Genomic DNA, 19,116 nt, shown 5'->3' on the forward strand with positions numbered 1-19,116 from the left:
TTCAGAAAGATTGTGTTGGTTAAAAAACAAACAAACATGAAAATAAAGAACAGTCGGAGTACAAGAAAGAAATGTGGAGAATTAAAACTGTAATTGCTGAAATTAAGAGTTGGAAGGATAAAAGACAAAATCCTAAAAGATACTAGAAAAATAGAAACCATCATAATCAGAGACATAAGATTTATACTAGCACTGTAAATATTAACCAATCATAACTGTTTAGAATAAAATACTTCTGCCTGACCAGGTAGGTGGATAGAGCATCAACCTGGGACACTGAGGACCAAGGTTCAAAACCCTGAGGTCGCCAGCTTGAGCGTGGGATCATAGACATGACCCATGGTCGCTGGCTTGAGCAAAGGCATCACTGATTCAGCTGGAGCCCCCCAGTCAAGGCACATATGAAAAGCAATCAATGAACAACTAAAGTGCTGCAACTACAAGTTGATACTTCTCATCTCTCTCCCTTCCTGCCTGCCTGCTCTCTGTCTCTTGCTTAAAAAATAAAAACAAAAACAACTTCCTGTTGTGTAACTTGGTAGGTTTTGTTTTCCTTTTGGGTCCTGACTAAGCACCCTAGACTTAATACCTTAGAACATTTACTGGAACTTTCTCAGTGAACTGTACTTTCTTTTTGAGTTTAAGTTCCTCAAATATTGTTTCACTGCTTCCTATAAAAGGACAAACAGAGCATTTGTACTCAGGCCACTCATTCTCCTCCGTTTGATGGGACTCTGGATAAACCTGTAGGTAAGTTACCATCTCTGGCAAAGGGGCTTTTCTTCCATACCTGAAGTTATGCCCCTTATTTCTCTTATTTTTGTTTTCTGGAGGCAAGAGGACAGGCACTAGAGTCACACAGACTTCTGTTTAAATCCTAAGTCCACAACATAGTTGCTTCAATTGGCACTCTTAGCTCTTGTAGTCAAAGGACATGAAATTTGGAGAGAGTCTCGGAGATCTCTCCTCTCCTCCCCAGAAATGGCCTCCAGTTATCAAAATGGACCACTAAACCAGGGAAATTGGCTCCATCTGGTCTGTTGCAACCCTATGCTTATTTATCTCCAGGGAGGCCTGAAACCATGGTACTGACTCTTGGCCAAATCCAAACAGAATGTACTAAGTAGTGATTAATATAGTCCTGTGCTAGGGTCTGCAATAGACCAGGGGGCAGCCTGTATCAGCTTTCCTGATTTTGAGACTCACATAGCCTAGTGTTGGCCACATGACCAGACTGGTATAAAAGACCCTTCCTGAGACGAGATTATGGTTTCCTGAGACCAAGGTATCTTCTGTGTGTGTGTGTGTGTGTGTGTGTGTGTGTGTGTGTGTGTGTGTGTATTTTACTGAAGTTGGAAACAGGGATGCACTCAGACAGACTCCCGCATGCGCCCGACCAGAATCCACCTAGCATGCCCACCAGGGGGCGATGCTCTGCCCAACTGGGGCATTGCTCTGTTGCAACCAGAGCCATTCTAGCGCCTGAGGCAGAGGCCATAGAGCCATCCCCAGCCCCCAGGCCAACTTTGCTCCAATGGAGCCTTGGCTGCAGGAGGGGAAGAGAGAGACAGAGAGGAAGGAGAGGGGGAGGGGTGGAGAAGCAGATGGGCGCCCCTCCTGTGTGCCCTGGTCGGGAATTGAACCTGGGACTCCTGCATGCCAGGCCAAAGCTCTACCACTGAGCCAACCAGCCGGGGGGGCCGAGACCAAGGTATCTTACTCATACCTAGGTTATTCGTTACCTAAAATGCAACACAGCTTGTGCAACTGAGAAAGGCCCCAGGAACTAGGCTTGGAATCTGAGACTTCCTTGATGTTTGCCTGGTTTTTATTTTTATTTATTTATTTTCAAGGACTTTACTTATTGATTTTTATTTATTTATTTATTTTTTGTATTTTTCTGAAGTTGGAAACAGGGAGGCAGTCAGACAGACTCCCACATGCGCCCAACTAGGATCCACCCGGCATGCCCACCAGGGGGCGATGCTCTGCCCATCTGGGGCGTTGCTCTGTTGCAACCAGAGCCACTCTAGCACCTGAGGCAGAGGCCATAGAGCCATCCTCAGCGCCCGGGCCAACTTTGCTCCAATGGAGCCTTGGCTGTGGGAGGGGAAGAGAGAGACAGAGAGGAAGGAGAGGGGGAGGGGTGGAGAAGCAGATGGGTGCTTCTCCTGTGTGCCCTGGCTGGGAATCGAACCCGGGACTCCTGCACGCCAGGCCAATGCTCTACCACTGAGCCAACCAGCCAGGGCTATTCATTGATTTTACAAAGAGAGAAGAGAAAGAGGGGCCTGGAGCAAGTAGTATCAACTCAGTTACTTCACTTTAGTTCATTGATTGCTGTCATATGTGCCTTGACCAGGTAAGCCCAGAGTTTCGAACCAGTGACCTCACCATTCCAGGTTAATACTTGATCCATTGCACCACCACAGGCCAGGCTGCCTGGTTTTTATAATATTTTTATTTTAGTATTTTATCTTTTATAAGTATACTACGTAGAGTCCTGTAAGTTTTTTCAGTTACCCAACCCTGTGTAATTGCTGAAGTTCAACAGTACTGTGAATGGGATAATTGAAATAGTTTTTGGCTTTATAATTTAAATAATTGTGTGGGGAAAACAACTGTGTCAGACTTGCTAGCTGGTTTCCCGGCTGCGAGGACTTTCCGCAATTAGTGCCTGAGCATGTGGCAGAAAGCTACTTGTGTGTCTCTATGAAGAGCTTTCCCTCGGGGCGATTATCCCCGGTCGCTATCCCGCCTCTGTGAGGTGTGGTTCCCTGATTCCCTCAGCTGCCGCTGCTACCGAGAGGGGTTGTTTTCCTGATTCTTTTCCCTCCACTATGAAAAGTGGTTTTCCTTTGTTTATTCACTTGCCTGTCCTTGTGAGCCTCCAATAAACGGGTAACGGCCCAGTGCTTTCCTGCTGCGCAGTTCCTCTACCGTCTGCCCGAATTCAGTGCGAACCTGCCTGGCCTCAGCCACCAGCATTACAAATGGCTAAAGCTTTGTTTGGCAGAACAAAAGCTGTCAAGTGGGAGAAAGATTTAGAACCACTGATGGCAGGTTGGAAGCTGTGGAATCCCTGGTTTGAATTCAAGTACTGTAATTACTGATGGGAGGGAAAGCACAGCAGTGGAATTTAAAGGTGATCGATCTAAAGCCAGAGAGGAAAGAGCTATTGGATTAAAACAGATTTTCAGATAAAGGGGAGTAAACCAAGAATACTGTATCTTGACTAGTTTGGGCTGGTTTGGCAAAAGTGGAAGTAACTAAGAAAGAGCCTTAGGCTGCCTAGACCACCAAGCTTTGGCAGGTTCCTACTGTGAAGGGAAGAAACATGTGGCCCAAAGAGAGGTGGGCAGGTATTTCTCCTGGTTAGAAGGTGACCGTCATCTGATAGATAAGCACTGATGAGGCTCAACAGGGAGAGGGCACCGGAGCACTGAAACAAAAGGAGCTATTCAATCAGGAAGCTAAGTAACCCTGTGGGCTGCCACAGAGAGCGGCTGGAGGAAACACTGCTGAAATACAGTGTGTCCGTAAAGTCATGGTGCACTTTTGACCAGTCACAGAAAAGCAACAAAAGACAATAGAAATGTGAAATCTGCACCAAATAAAAGGAAAACTCTCCCAGTTTCACACCTATTCAGTGCAGTTCGATGTGGCCTCATGCACAGATTTTTTAGGGCTCCTTAGGCAGCTATCCCGTATAGCCTCTACAGACTCGTCACTGACTGATGGCCTACCAGAACGGGGTTTCTCCACCAAACTGCCGGTTTCCTTCAACTGCTTATCCCACCGAGTAATGTTATTCCTATGTGGTGGCGCTTCGTTATAAACGCGCTGATATTCACGTTGCACTTTGGTCACGGATTCGAATTTAACGAGCCACAGAACACACTGAACTTTCCTCTGTACCGTCCACATCTTGACTGGCATGACCGTGGGCTGCTTTGCTGTATACACGGTGTTATGTCATCATCTGCGCATACGCACATGCTGCCACATCATCCTACAGAAACTGGGAGGGTTTTCCTTTTATTTGGTGCAGATTTCACATTTCTATTGTCTTTTGTTGCTTTCTTGTGACCGGTCAAAAGTGCAGCATGATTTTACAAACACACTGTAGATTTAACGCATTATTGACAAAGGAGGCTCTTCCTTGCCTTAGGTACTGTGAAATAATGGGCACGCTTGGTCTTTTTCAAGATCTTTTGTTTGCTGCTATGTGTGTGTGTGTGTGTGTGTGTGAGAGAGAGAGAGAGAGAGAGAGAGAGAGAGAGAGAGAGAGAGAGAGAGAGAGAGAAAGAGAGAGAGAGGGAGGGAGGGAGAGAGACAGACAGACAGACAGACAGACAGGAAGGGAGAGAGATGAGAAGCATCAACTCTTAGTTGCAGCACTGTAGTTGTTCATTGATTGCTTCTCATATGCACCTTGACCAGGGGCTCCAGCTTAGCCAGTGACCCTTTGCTCAAGCCAGTGACCTTGGGCGTCAAGCCACTAATCTTCGGGCTCAAACCAGCAATCTTTGGGCTCAAGCCAGTGACCATGGGATCATGTTAATGACCCCACGCTCAAGCCAGTGACCCCATACTCAAGCTGGGCAACCTTGGGGTTTGGAACCTGGGACCTCAGCATCCTAGGTTGATGCTTTATCCACTGTGCCAATGCCGGTCAGGCTGTTCGCTGCCACTTTTGCAGAAATGTAGGTAGATGGGCAAATTGCAAATCAGCTGAGTTGGATAAAGGCAGGAGCACATAAAACAGTCCTTGTAAAGTGGAACTATCTAATTCTACCTGTGGGTATTAAATGAAATCCTGCTTCTGAGGTTCCAGAAGAGCTGAGGATGCAAGCAAGCACCCTTTGACTTGTTATATGATTATACTAAGGTAGCCCCTACTGTATGCCTTTGACTTCAGTGATAATTGATGCTGTGATAAGAGGGCCTCCAACTGCTTGGACTTCACATGTGACCTTTCTGTTGGGTGGGCAGGATGAAGTGAGAGAGGCTGTAGGAGACTAACATATTTGCTCTGACCCGAGCTAAATGATGAACAGATCAGTATTATTCAGAAGAAATAAAACAGAATAAAAGGGTTGAAGAAAATCTCAGGACTAGTCAAACAAGTGGAAATTTCTGCTAACCTGCTTTTCTTTTGCTTCTCAGAAAATGGCCACACAGGCCGAGGCCGCGGAGCAGGGGGCCTCCCTATTTGATCACGCTTCGTTTCTAGAAGTGTCTGCTGTGCTACCCTTCAATTTGGTTCAGTTTGCAAAGGAAATGGAAAAAGAGGAGCAGGAAGAGCGAGAGAATATGCAGAAAGGCTTTAACTCAGAAATGCGCAGCGAATCAAAAAGGCTAAAGACTTTTGTAAACTATGACACCTACAGCTCGTGGACTCCACAGGAGATGGCAGCGGCTGGGTTTTATTTCACTGGCGTAAGATCTGGGGTGCAGTGCTTCTGCTGTAGCTCAATCCTGTTTGGGGCCAGCCTCAAGAGTCTCCCCCTAGAAAAACACAAGGAGTCGTATCCGAACTGTGAGTTCCTTTTGGGCAAAGATGTCGGTAACATTGCCAAGTATGACATAAGAGTTAAGAATCCAGAGAACAGGCTGAGAGGAGACAAAGCAAAGTACCAGGAGGAGAAGGCCAGACTTGAATCCTTCAAAGATTGGCCATTTTATGCCCACAGGACATACCTAAGGGAGCTCTCAGTGGCTGGCTTTGTCTTTACAGGTAATCTGAAATCATTTTCTGAAGAATTTCTCTGGAGTTGTAAATTTAGGTTCTATATTTCAGTTGCAATATTTTGTGAATATTTTCTCACTTATAAAGGTATTATATTAGGTATAAGTTCTATTTAAATTTTTATTTTTATTGATTTTAGAGAGAGAGAAACATAGATTTATTGTCCCACTCATCCATACATTTGTTGGTTGACTCCTTTATGTGCCCTGAGGTTCAAACATGCAACCTTGGTGTATTAGGATGATATTCTGTCTAACTGAGCTACCCAGACAGGGCATAACGTCTATTTTATTAAAATCAAACTTCAGCCTGACCAGGCGGTGACACAATGGATAGAACGTCGGACTGGGATGCAGAGGACCCAGGTTCGAGACCCCAAGGTCGCCACCTTGAGCGCAGGCTCATCTGGGTTGAACAAAAGCTCACCAGCTTGAACCCAAGGTCACTGGCTCCAGCAAGGAGTTACTCAGTCTGCTGAAGGCCCACGGTCAAGGCATATATGAGAAAGCAATCAATGAACAACTAAGGTGTTGCAACACACAATAAAAAACTAATGATTGATGCTTTTCATCTCTCTCCGTTTCTGTCTGTCTGTCCCTGTCTATCCCTCTCTCTGACTCACTCTCTGTCTCTGTAAAAAATTTAAAAATAAATAAATAAATAAAATCCAACTTCAGTAATTTTACTTTAGTTTTATTTTATGTTTCATGTAGCGTATTGATTTGACAAATATAGACAGTTACTTTTCCTTACATTTGGACCTTAGACAATACTGACAACATTCTTTTCTTTCTTTTTTTTTTATTCATTGAGAGTAGGGGAGGCAGAGAGACAGATTCCTGCAAGCACCCCATCCAGATCCAACTGACAAGCCCACTAGGGGGCGATGCTCTGCCCATCTGGGCATTGCTCTGTTGTTCAGCAACTGAGCTCTTTGTAACACCTGAGGTGGAGGCCTTGGTGACATCCTTAGAATCTGGAGCCAACTTGCTTTAAACAAGCAGGAGGGAAAGAGAGAGATGAGAAAGAAGCGAGAGGGGGAGGGGTAAAAAAGCAGATGGACACTTCTCCTGTGTGCCCTGATCTGTAATCAACCTGAGACATCCACACACTGGGCCGATGCTCTACCACTGAGCCAACCAGCCAGGGCCAATACTGACAACATTCTTAAGGTCCTGAAAATAAATCATAAGGTCAGCTGGACCCTAGTCTCCTCACCCATCTTTCTTTTGCTGCTCCGTAAAATCTTTCTTTGATAATTTTAATTGCTGCAATATTGGAGGGGATTTTTGTTTGTTGGTTGGTTGATTTTAATCTTAGGGCTAACTCTAACATACAGGGCAAACTGCATTTAAGAAAACTGCACTTAGGGCCTCGTCCAGGTAGCTCAGTTAGGTAGACTGTATCGTCCCAATACGCTAAGGTTATGGATTGGATTCCAGGTCAGGGCACAAACAATAATCAATAAATGAATGCATAAGTAAGTGAAACAACAACTCAATGTCTGCCTACCTGTCTATCTGTCTTCCCTCCCCCCTTCCTCTCTCTCTAAAAAATCAAATAAGAAAATTTTTAAACTGCACTTTGTTTGAATTGTTCTAGGCATGCTCTAAATGTTATGAAAGACATGAATGAGAATTGTAATAACAATTAACAGCTATTGCCCTGGCCAGTTGGCTCAGTGGATAAAGCATCAACCAGGCCCACTGAGGTCAGGGCACGTATTAGAAGCAATCAGTGAGTGCACAACTAAGTGGAACAACGATGTTTTCTTTCTCTCTCTCTCCCTTCCCCTCTCTGTGTCTCTTTCTCTCTAAAATTCAATGGGAAAAAATTTAAAAACAAACAAACAATTAACAGCTATTATTTACTGAGTACCTACTTGATGCTAAACTTGGATTAAGCACTAATTCTAACGACAAACTCATCCCTTCCCCTATTTCACAGTTAAGTTCATTGAGGCTCAAAGAGTTTAAAAAACTGCCACAAAAATTTCATTGCAAAGCTACAACTACGTTTTCTAACTACGCCTTACTTCATGAGTTCTGAGGTTTCACTGCTTTCTGACTATGGCTTTGAGAGCTCAAACCGCGAAACACCAGCTCTGGGAACACCTTGTGGGCATATAGAATTAAATACTGCAGGCTAGAGTTCTGTATGTGAGGTATGGCCATGGCTGAGGGGTGAGGGCGTAGGCTTAGCAAATGGTCTTTTAGGGCAGCAGGGCTGTGGATGGAGACTCAGCCAGATGACCGTGTGAACGGGCAGACTTGTTAGAGCACGTCTTATTTATGCACAGAGCAGTCAACTTCCAAACACACCACAACTTCTGGACTATCCCATGGTGCCATTGCTGGGCAATCTAAATGTTTTTATTTCATAGCTCTGGCCAGATAGCTCGTTTGTACCACCATCCTGAAGCACAGAGGTTGCTGGTTCCTTCCCCGGTCAGGGCACATACAGGAATAGATCAATGTTCCCGTCTCTCTCTCCTTTCCTCTCTCACTAAAATCAATGAATACAAATTAAAATAAAAATGTTTTCCTTTGCCTGACCTGTGGTGGTGCAATGGGATAAAGTGTCAACCTGGAACACTGAGGTCGCTGGTTCAAAACCCTGGGCTTGCCTGGTCAAGGCACATATGGGAGTTGATGCTTCCTGCTCCTACACCTTCTCTCTCTCTCTCCCCCTTCCTCTCTCTCTCTCCTCTCTAAAAATTGAATAAAAAAAGTCTTAAAAAACTTTTTTTTAATGTTTTCTTTCATTTATAGGGAAACGGGACACTGTCCAGTGTTTTTCCTGTGGCGGATGTTTAGGAAATTGGGAGGAAGGAGATGACCCTTGGAAGGAGCATGCCAAATGGTTCCCCAAGTAAGTGAATTAAAATTTCTCTGGGTTTTTTTTTTGGTTGTTGTTGTTTGTTTGTTTAAAGGAGGAAACAAAACTAAAGACAAGAGTCACCTTCTTGGAGTAGCATCATCAGTTTTGATTATTTTCTTCTGCAAAACTAGAACAGTCCAGAATTTATTCAGGCAGGAAGCATGAAAAATTTGAATCAAATAATTTTAAGATAATTTCTTAAAATGTTTTAGTTTTCTAAACACTAAGATATGTTTTGCGAAGTAGAAGTTTCAGGATCTGACTTAATTGATAATAAGAATAATTCACATAAGGATAATGTAAAATGGCACATAAAGGAAGCTAGAAAGTAAAACAGTGTTTAACACTTGATTACAAATGGTGTTATGTACTGCTGATTACATACCAAAAAATGTTTTATTTAAAAAACTCAGTTTTGATTTTTGCAATGGTCTTTACTTCCCTGTTTAGAAAATAAAAGGCATTTTAATTATTTTTAATGCTATATTTACTAATATTTTCTATGTGACTTTATATCTACCAAATACATATTTATTCCCTTTAGAATTTTTTTTCCTTTTTTTCTTTCTTTTTTTTCGCTGTTAGAATTTTTAAAACCTTCATTATGGAAACTTTCAAAGGTAGAGAGTAGTATAATAAATACTAATATACGGTCAGATCATATTCTATCTGTTTCTCACCCACCTTTTCACCAGAAATAATAATAATAACAGCCAGATTATATTAAAGTTGATCCTAGACATCATATATGTCATTTATTGGTATTTTAGAGTTATATACCAAAATATCTTTAAGAAACAAAGCCACAATATCTTTATCTTTCCTAAAAAGGATTAACATTGATTAATTAATACACATCATCAGCCCTGGCTGGTTGGCTCAGTGGTAGAGCGTCGGCCTGGCATGCAGGAGTCCCGGGTTTGATTCCCAGCCAGGGCACACAAGAGAAGCGCCCATCTGCTTCTCCACCCCTCCCCCTCTCCTTTCTCTCTGTCTCTCTCTTCCCCTCCCACAGCCAAGGCTCTATTGGAGCAAAGATGGCCCGGGCACTGAGGATGGCTCTATGGCCTCTGCCTCAGGCACTAGAATGTCTCTGGTTGCAACAGAGCAATGCCCCAGATGGGCAGAGCATCGCCCCCTGGTGGGCATGCTGGGTGGATCCCAGTTGGGTGCATGCAGGAGTCTGACTGCCTCCCTGTTTCCAACTTCAGAAAAAAAAAAAATACACATTATCAAATAGCTGAGTCAGTGTTCCATGTCCACATCCCCCAACCTCCCTCTCTCTCTTTATTGTTGGTTTATTTGAATCAGGATCCAAACAAAGTCTACACATTACATTTCGTTGATATACCTCTTAAAATTTTTAATTTTATATTGTAGATTTCTTCCTTTCCTCTTTTTCTTGTCATTTACTCATTAAAGGAACCATATAATCTGTCCTATAAAATTCCCCACATTTCGATTTTAGTGAGCCACAGAACACACTGAACTTTCCTCTGTATCATCCACATCTTGATTGGCATGGCCGTGGGCTGCTCTACTGAATACAGTGTATTACGTCCTCATCTGCACATGCACACATGCAGCCACATCATCCTACAGAAACTGGGAGGGTTTTCCTTTTATTTGGTGCAGATTTCACATTTCTATCGTCTTTTGTTGCTTTTCTGTGACCAGTCAAAAGTGCACCATGACTTTACGGACACACTGTAAATGTTAAGTAAAAAAAGCAATATGCAAAATAATGTGTAGTATAAGCCCTTAAAAAATCTGTAAAGCCACTCAACTTATATATAGACTTGTTTGAAAATATATAGAAAAAGTTATGGAAAGATATGAAGCAAACAATAGATCTACCTGGGTTTGTGTTTGTCAGATGAAGTGGAGAAGGATTTTCATATTTTACTTTCTTCACTTCTATGTTAAATTTTTGGAAACAAATGTGTATTCCTTTTGAAGACAAAAAGAAAACATGAGGGGGTGGGAGAGAAGAAGGGAACAAAGTGAGAGAGGAGAAAGAGAGACGGGGTGGGAGGAAAGGAGAGAAAAGCACTTCCTGACAAGCAGATGAGACAATTGTAAGATTGCTAAATATTTTGAATGTCACTCTGGCTCTTTGTCTAGTCAGAACAGACCTAACCAATCACACGCAGTATTACCATATACCGGATGGGTATGTATCAGATGAGTGTCAGCCTTGGCTTAGTATTCCTGGCTCTTGGGCATCTGTCTCAGTTTTGGCCCCAGTTCAGGCTTCACTTATACTCAGGGCCACCATGCTTAGTGTCATTGGGTTATACACTGGACAACTCCCAGTAACACCATTCACACAGACCATGTGGCTAGTACCAATGAGAAAGGCACATCCTGTCTGCAGTGGTTCCAGCTGCAGTGGTCCCGGTGTGCCTTCTCTGACAGTGGCTTGAGGGAAAGGTAAGAAGCATAGGAGAGAAGATATCAGTCCAGTAACCAGCCTCAAAGAGAGAGGAGCTCAGGCCCGCTGATACAAAAGGGCAGGGCAGAGTGCAGAAGCTTAGGAGATATGCAGAGCCACTTCCTAACCACCACATTCTATCCCAGTTACTCTGAGTCTTGTAGGTAAAAATACAGATGATATTTATGGCTTGTAGGGTTGTTGTAATGATTATAAAGTTATATGGAGCAAAGGCCTTGCACAAACTATCCTGTATTGTGTGAAGATGACCGTTTCACCTTTCCTCTATCTGTCATTATGAGCACATGGTTAGCCAGTAAATTTCAGAGCGGGACTTAGAACTAAGAATCCCCAAGTTTCTTTTTGATTGCTCTATCCTTAGCTGCTTGGACTTCAATTTTATAGACTGGCTTTGTTGCATCTTTTATAAACTATGGACAAAATATCTGAGTACTCATACTTTTAAAAATGTAATATTCCACAAATGTTAACTGATTTAACTGTAGTTTTAAAAGAAAGTACTGTGTATTGAGTGCCTCCTCAGTCCATACTCAGCATGTGGGCAGAGCACTACCCCACCCACTGGGTGCTAGGAAGGTTATGTGCAGACTTAAGGCAATCCCTGGGAGGACTGGTACACCTGCAAGCTGAGAACACAGACCCAGGGGAAAGCCCGGAGACTGAAAACCTGCCTCCATAAGTGGAGGGCAGGGAAAGATAGAAGAAAGAGGCTGGCCACTCCAATGTGGTAATCAACAGAGTTTATGAAGGGAGACTTAATGAGGCATGTCATGGGCAGCAGCAAGGCAAAACAGACCCCCATGCTGCTTGGCAGATGCCAGAGAATGATACAGGGGAAGGGGGGGTGTAGTCACAGTCACAGGTACTGGTACGTGAATGCTACCAGGTATGGAAATTAATTTATGTGCTTGATCAGGTCAGGACCATAACCTGTTCTAGAGACCAGCATGTTGCAAGGGTGCTGATTTATGTCAGAATGAACATCAATTAAGATCAGAGTTTCGGCCTGACCTGTGGTGGCGCAGTGGATAAAGCATTGACCTGGAAATGCTGAAGTCGATGGTTCAAACCCTGGGCTTGTCTGGTCAAGGCACATATGGGAGTTGATGCTTCTAGCTCCTCCCTTCTCTCTCTCTGTCTCTCCCTCTCCTCTCTAAAATAAATAAATAAATAAAAAATTTAAAAAAAAAAAAAGATCAGAGAGTCTCTAAGGGGTATGTGTGTGGGAAGCAACCTCTGTTCTGGCCCAGGTCCAGCTCGCAGGACAGAGAGTGGTCTTGTTGTAGAATAGTCTCTACTCCACGTCCTGGCTGCCACAGAATGGTGACTCTATATGATCTCTAACAGAGTTCCTTTTCTAATGGGATTACAAAACAACAGTGACAAGATTAGTCATATCCCCGTTGGTGGCAGAACTGGGACTAACATTCTGGCCTGATTCCCAGCCTACTTTGAATTAGAGGGATTCTTTCTAGTTAATTTTAAAATTGCCTTTTCGTGTGTAGAAAGAAATATGATTTTTAAATGGTTTTTAACATACTCTTTTTGAAAAAAATTCAAAACATTAATTTCAATTTTTTTTAAGGAGCAGTAGATGAAGTAAATTATTCTTTTATATAGTCTCCCTTATTGCCAATAACTGTCAGCCTGACCAGGTGGTGGCACAGTGGATAGAGCATTGGACTGTAATGTGGAGGACCCAGGTTCTAAACCCTGAGGTCACTGGCTTGAGCACGGGCTCATCCAGCTTGAGCATGGGGTCACCAGCTTGAGCGCAGGGTCGCTGCTTGAGCATAGGATCATAGACATGACCCCATGGTTGCTGACTTGAGCCCAAAGGTCACTGGCTTGAAGCCCAAGGTTGCTGGCTTGAGCCCAAGGTTGCTGGCTTGAGCAAAGGGTCACTGGCTCGGCTAGATCCCTCGGTCAGGGCACATATGAGAAGCAATCAATGAACAACCAACGTGCTGCAACTATGAGTTGATGCTTCTCATCTCTCTCCCTTCCTGTCTGTCCCTGTGTGTTTTTTTCTCTCTCTCACTTAAAAAAAAAGAAAAATAAAATTTCATATAACCACAGGAACTAGATTTATTCACCATAGTTTAATTAATTTAAAACAAAACCAAAAAAATTCTAGCCTATATATTACTGTAAATCATTCTTTGTGTGTGTGTGTGACAGAGAGAGGGACAGATAGGGACAAACAGATAGGAAGGGAGAGATGAGAAGCATCAATTCTTCATTATAGCTCCTTAGTTGTTCATTGATTGCTTTCTCGTATGTGCCTTGACCCAGGGGCTACAGCAGAGCGAGTGACCCCGTGCTCAAGCTGGTGAGCCCACACTCAAGTCAGATGAGCCTGTGCTCAAGCCGGCGACTTTGGGGTTTCGAATCTGGGTCCTCTGCATCCAGTCTGATGCTCTATCCACTGCGCTATCACCTAGTCAGGCGATAAATCCTTCTCTTTGATTGTATTATATATTTTGTTTCAAGAGAGAAGATAATCCAAAGATTTAATTTTAAATTATTCATGTTGTCACTAATAGAATAAAGAATAACTACATGAGAATCATGGTGATTCTCTTAAATAAGTTGTAGAATAAATCTTGACAGTTTTATTTGAAGTTTAATAAAATTCACCAATTTTAATTATACAATTCAGTAAGTTTTAACAAATGTTCATTACTGCAATAATAAAGATGTAAGACAACTCTATCACAGTATTGGGGTAAATTTTAATTGTTTATTAATTATAGATGTGAATTTCTTCAAAGTAAGAAATCCTCAGAGGAAATTGCCCAGTATATTCGAAGCTACGAAGGATTTGTTGGTGTCACGGTAATTACAACAGCATTTTTTTCTTATATGGCTTTTGATTACCTAATAATGTCTGAATTCGAAGGGGGTGGGGTTTTTGTGTTTTGTTTTTGTTTTTTGTCATGGAGTCCACTTCTGTCTTATTTCTTCTTTCCTACCCCTGCTTCTTATCTGACAGAGTGAAGAAAATCACTTTCTCTTGCTAAACTAGAGCCCTTAAAATGCCTTTTCCCAGGGCTGGCTTTTGGTTGGTCTGTCTGCCTTCCTGAGAGGCTTACCCTCTTTGAGGCCACCACCTGCCCTAGCTTCCCAGGGCTGCCGCCATCCGAATGCCTGGGGAAGACATGGGGACTGAGGCACCGTCACCCACAGAGGGCCTCAGCGTTGCTGTCTCCTAGCTGGCTACTTTATAACTATACTGCTCACAAGAATTAGGGGATGTTTCAAAATGAATATGAAGCGACAGAATATCCCCTAATTTTTCTGAGCAGTATAACTAGTAAGGATTCCCTAGTAGCAGGTATTGAAAACCCCAACCCAAATTGGCTAAAGTGAAAAAGGAAATTTATCGGCTGACATGACTCAGAAGATAACCTTGCAGAGAGAACTTGACGGGAAAGTGGGGGAGAAGTGTTTCCTGGGAAAGAAAATGGGTGCAAAGAGCAGAGAAGGATCAGTCGCTCAATGCCTAGCCTGTCTGAATCCAGCTTCCTTCTTTTTTTTTTTTTTTTAAACTTTTAAAGACTTTATTTATTCATTTTAGAGAGGGGGGAGAGAGGGAGAGAGAGAAAGGGGAGGAGCAGGAAGCATCAACTCCCATATGTGCCTTGACCAGGCAAGCCCAGGGTTTTGAACCGGCAACCTCAGCATTCCAGGTTGATACTTTATCCACAGTGCCACCACAGGTCAGGCTCCAGCTTCCTTCTTACATCTCATTCTTCCTCATTAGTCAAAGTGTATCTGCGATGTCTACATGTAATGAGCTTTGCAGCTGGGTCTCTGAAACACTGACCTCCAGAAGGTGTCCTATTAGGTATAAATAAACACTCACAGGTGGGGGGGGGGGGTTTTGTTGTTGTTTGCACTGCATAAAAATCCCAACATTAATAGAAACAAAAAAATTTTATTGAATTTATTAGGTTGACACTAATAAATATTCACGCTGATATTGAATTTATTAGGGTGACACTAGTTAACATAACTATACAGGTTTCAGGTGCCCGATGCTATGACACATCCCTAGACGCAGTACTGTGTGTTCACCGCCCCAAGTCAAGCCTTCGCCCATTGCCATTTCTGCTCCTGCGCCCTCCTCCGCTCCCCACTCCCGGCAGTCGCCTCACTGAATAGAAACAAAAAATTAAAGAATGATTGCCAACAACCCTGCCACTCAATCCAATAAAACTCTTCATTTGGGAATGGGGGTAGTTTTTTCAACTTTTATTCATAGATACGTGTATACTCTAAGTCAAAGTAAAAAAAATTTTTTTCATTTTCTTCAGGGAGAACATTTTGTGAATTCCTGGCTCAGGAGAGATCTACCGATGCCACCAGGTAAATACTCAGACATATTGCAAAGGCTTAGTTTGTTTATGTCTTCTTTTGTTTTTCTTCTTGCCCTTATTTTAACCCTTGCATTTTCTTCCTCATAGTCATTAAAAGATTTTTTTTTTTTTTTAGATAAAAGTAAAGTGGTTAGCAGGGGGAGGGGAGAGGGAGGTAAAGGATGACAAATATATCCCCCACACAGGTGAAATATAAAACTGACACTCGTGGACACAGCCTTTTCAGTGGGGGGGGGGGGATTTCTGGTCTTCTGGAGTGACTTAACTTTTTAGCATCAATGAGCATAGGGAAATGTGGCAGGGTTGGGTCCCTGACTGACATTTGCCCTAAAACAATTAAAATTTCTGGATAAAATGGTTTTGAAAACATTCTTAAATGAATTAGTGTCTGTTAAGAAATTAAGGGTGGCCCTGGCCGGTTGGCTCAGCGGTAGAGCATCGGCCTGGTGTGCAGGGGACCCGGGTTCGATTCCCGGCCAGGGCACATAGGAGAAGCGCCCATTTGCTTCTCCACCCCCCCCCCTCCTTCCTCTCTGTCTCTCTCTTCCCCTCCCGCAGCCGGGGCTCCATTGGAGCAAAGATGGCCCGGGCGCTGGGGATGGCTCCTTGGCCTCTGCCCCAGGCGCTAGAGTGGCTCTGGTTGCAGCAGAGCGACGCCCCGGAGAGGCAGAGCATCGCCCCCTGGTGGGCAGAGCGACACCCCTGGTGGGCATGCCGGGTGGATCCCGGTCGGGCGCATGCGGGAGTCTGTCTGACTGTCTCTCCCCGTTTCCAGCTTCAGAAAGAAAAAAAAAAAAAGAAATTAAGGATGAACCTGACCTGTGGTGGTGCAGTAAGTAGTAAAGCACTGACCTGGCACGCTGAGGTCGCAGGTTCGAAACCCTGGGCTTGCCCGGTCAAGGCACACACAACAAGCAAGCAATGAACAAGTAAAGAAAAGCAACTATGAGTTGGTACTTCTTGTTCTCACCCTCCTCTCTCTGTAAAGTCAATAAATAAAATCTTAAAGAAAGAAAAAAGTAATTAAGTGTGAGATAACAGAAATATATATATGTGTCCCTAGTTCCTGGTACAGGACTCCTAAAATCCTCATCATTTCCTAAGTGGTAGGAACACTAGGAGCATCTCTTACTCTAATATTTGGTCTTTCACCTCATCCCTGACAAAGTCCTAAGTAATAAGGGCACTAGGAGCATCTTTTATTCTAATGAGCTGACTTTGGGTAGGCTCCTGGATGACTCATGGATGCAGGCTGGTCACCAGAAAGATCAAGGTATGTTTGGAAGCTTAGAATTTTCAGTCCCTCCCCCCATTCTCCAGAGAGGGAAGAGGGGCTGCAAATGGAGTTAATGATAACATGCCTACAGGATAACGCCTTCATAAGACCCCACAAGTATGGCACTCTGAGAGTTTCCAGGTGGGTGAGCACGTCTGCAGACTGTGAGGGTGACACCCCCACTCCGTGCGGATGGAAGCTCCTTGGGGCCCTAGCAGGTCTCGCCCTGCCTCCTCATCTAGCTGTTCATCTATGTCTTTTTAAAGATTTTGTTTATTGATTTCAGAGAGAGGGAGAGAAGCATCAACTTGTAGTTGCTTCATTTTAGTTGTTCATTGTTTGCTTCCTGTATGTGCCTTGACCAGGCAAGTCTGGGGTTTCAAACCTGCGACCTCAGCGTTCCAGGTCGATACTCTATCCCAGGGATCGGGAACGTTTTTGGCTGAGAGAGCCATAAACGCCACATATTTTAAAATGTAATTCCATGAGAGCCATACAACGACCCGTGTACCTTACGCATTATCCAATAAAAATTTGGTGTTGTCCTGGAGGACAGCTGTGATTGGCTCCAGCCACCCACAACCATGAACATGAGCAGTAGGAAATGAATGGATTGTAATTCATGAGAATGCTTTATATTTTTAATGTTATTATTTTAGTAATTTATTTTAATTTTTATTTATTTATTTATTTTTACAGGGACAGAGAGAAAGTCAGAGAGAGGGATAGATAGGGACAGACAGACAGGAATGGAGAGAGATGAGAAGCATTAATCATCAGTTTTTCGTTGGGACTCCTTAGTTGTTCATTGATTGCTTTCTCATATGTGCCTTGACCGCGGGCCTTCAGCAGACCAAGTAACCCCTTGCTCGAGCCAGTGACCTTGGGTCCAAGCTGGTGAGCTTTTTTTGGCTCAAGCCAGATGAGCCCGCGCTCAAGCTGGCAATCTCAGGGTCTCGAACCTGGGTCCTTCTACATCCCAGTCCGACACTCTATTCACTGCGCCACCACCTGGTCAGGCTAATGTTATTATTTTTTTATTAAAGAGATGTCTGCGAGCCAGATGCAGTCATCAAAAGAGCCACACATCTGGCTCATGAGCCATAGGTTCCCAACCCCTGCTCTATCCACTGTGCCACCACAGGCCATCTGTATCTTTTATCATACCTTTTAATAAACTAGTGAACGTAAGTGTGAGCCACTCCTGTAAATGGAGTGAAGTGGGAGCAGTTTATAGGACTGAGCCCTTAACCTGTGGTATCTGACACTGTCTCCAGATAGTGTCAGAATTGAGTTAAATTGTAGGACACCTAGCCTGTGTCGGAGAATTGCTTGGTGGGGGAAAACCAAAATACTGGTGTCAGAGGTGTTGTATTGTGTAAGAGCAAAGGAGAGAAACAAAAGGAAAGACAAATTTTCCCAATACCTTAAGTATATGCGGATTAAAAATGAGGTGACAGCCCTGGCCAGTTGGCTCAGTGGTAGAGCGTCGGCCCAGCATGTGGATGTCCTGGGTTCGATTTCCGGCCAGGGCACACTGGAGAAGTGCCCATCTGCTTCTCCACCCCTCCCCCTCTCCTCCCTCTCTGTCTCTTTCTTCCCCTCCTGCAGCCAAGGCTCCATTAGAGCAAAGTTGATCTGGTCACTGAGGATGGCTCTAAGGCCTCTGCCTCAGGTGCTAGAATGGCTCTGGCTGCAGCAGAGCAACGGCCCCAGTGGGCAGAGCATCTCCCCCTGGAGAACATGCGAGGTGAATCCTGGTCAGGCGTATGCAGGAGTCTGTCTGTCTGCCTCCCTGTTTCCAACTTCAGAAGAAAAAAAAAAAAAAAGAGGTGACAGCAGGAATCCTGGGATAAGTGGAACTTTGAAACAAGCTTTCACTTTTAGAACATTTGCAGAACCCAGTTAACATTAAGTTTAATTTTCAAATCCTTATACGGCACAGATGATAGGAACTAAACCGCAGAGCCCACCCAAGGTGGGAAGTCTAATGGAGAACACTCCAAAGAGTGAACACCCAAAGGGCAAGGAATAAATCTGTCTGATCTTAAGGGAGCTACAGGAAAATTTGTCTTTTCTCCAATCTTGACACTAAATTGTGGAGGACAGGAATCTCCTTTAGCATTTTGTTTGTTTTACTCTGGTGCTAGATGATGAAGAGATAATTTTAAAAGGTTTTATTATAGAAAGAAGTGAACATACAGTATACAGAAATAAGACAACAGTATATACTTATTATATATCTACCAGTCTGCTTCAACAATTTAACACATGATCAATCTTGCTTCATCTAAACCCCTTTCTTCTTTTTAACCCCTCCTCTAACTATACTGAAGCAAAATCTAAACATATCATTCTATCTGTAAATATG

General features: G+C 43.5%; 1 protein-coding gene across 2 annotated transcripts in view; it reads left to right on the forward strand.

Annotated features, from left to right (window-relative positions):
• Positions 1 to 703: 703 nt before the first annotated feature.
• Positions 704 to 19,116, forward strand: part of NAIP (NLR family apoptosis inhibitory protein) — a 40,596-nt gene continuing 22,183 nt past the window's right edge. For both annotated transcript variants that reach the window (XM_066376627.1, XM_066376636.1), the window contains exons 1-5: positions 704 to 750; positions 5,170 to 5,740; positions 8,524 to 8,623; positions 13,844 to 13,925; positions 15,407 to 15,458. In XM_066376627.1, the coding sequence (XP_066232724.1) occupies positions 5,173 to 5,740; positions 8,524 to 8,623; positions 13,844 to 13,925; positions 15,407 to 15,458 (802 nt within the window). In that variant the 5' untranslated portion in view covers positions 704 to 750; positions 5,170 to 5,172. The remainder of the gene's footprint in view (positions 751 to 5,169; positions 5,741 to 8,523; positions 8,624 to 13,843; positions 13,926 to 15,406; positions 15,459 to 19,116) is intronic.

Source organism: Saccopteryx leptura, chromosome 1, assembly GCF_036850995.1.
Source record: "Saccopteryx leptura isolate mSacLep1 chromosome 1, mSacLep1_pri_phased_curated, whole genome shotgun sequence".
Classification (NCBI taxonomy): domain Eukaryota; kingdom Metazoa; phylum Chordata; class Mammalia; order Chiroptera; family Emballonuridae; genus Saccopteryx; species Saccopteryx leptura.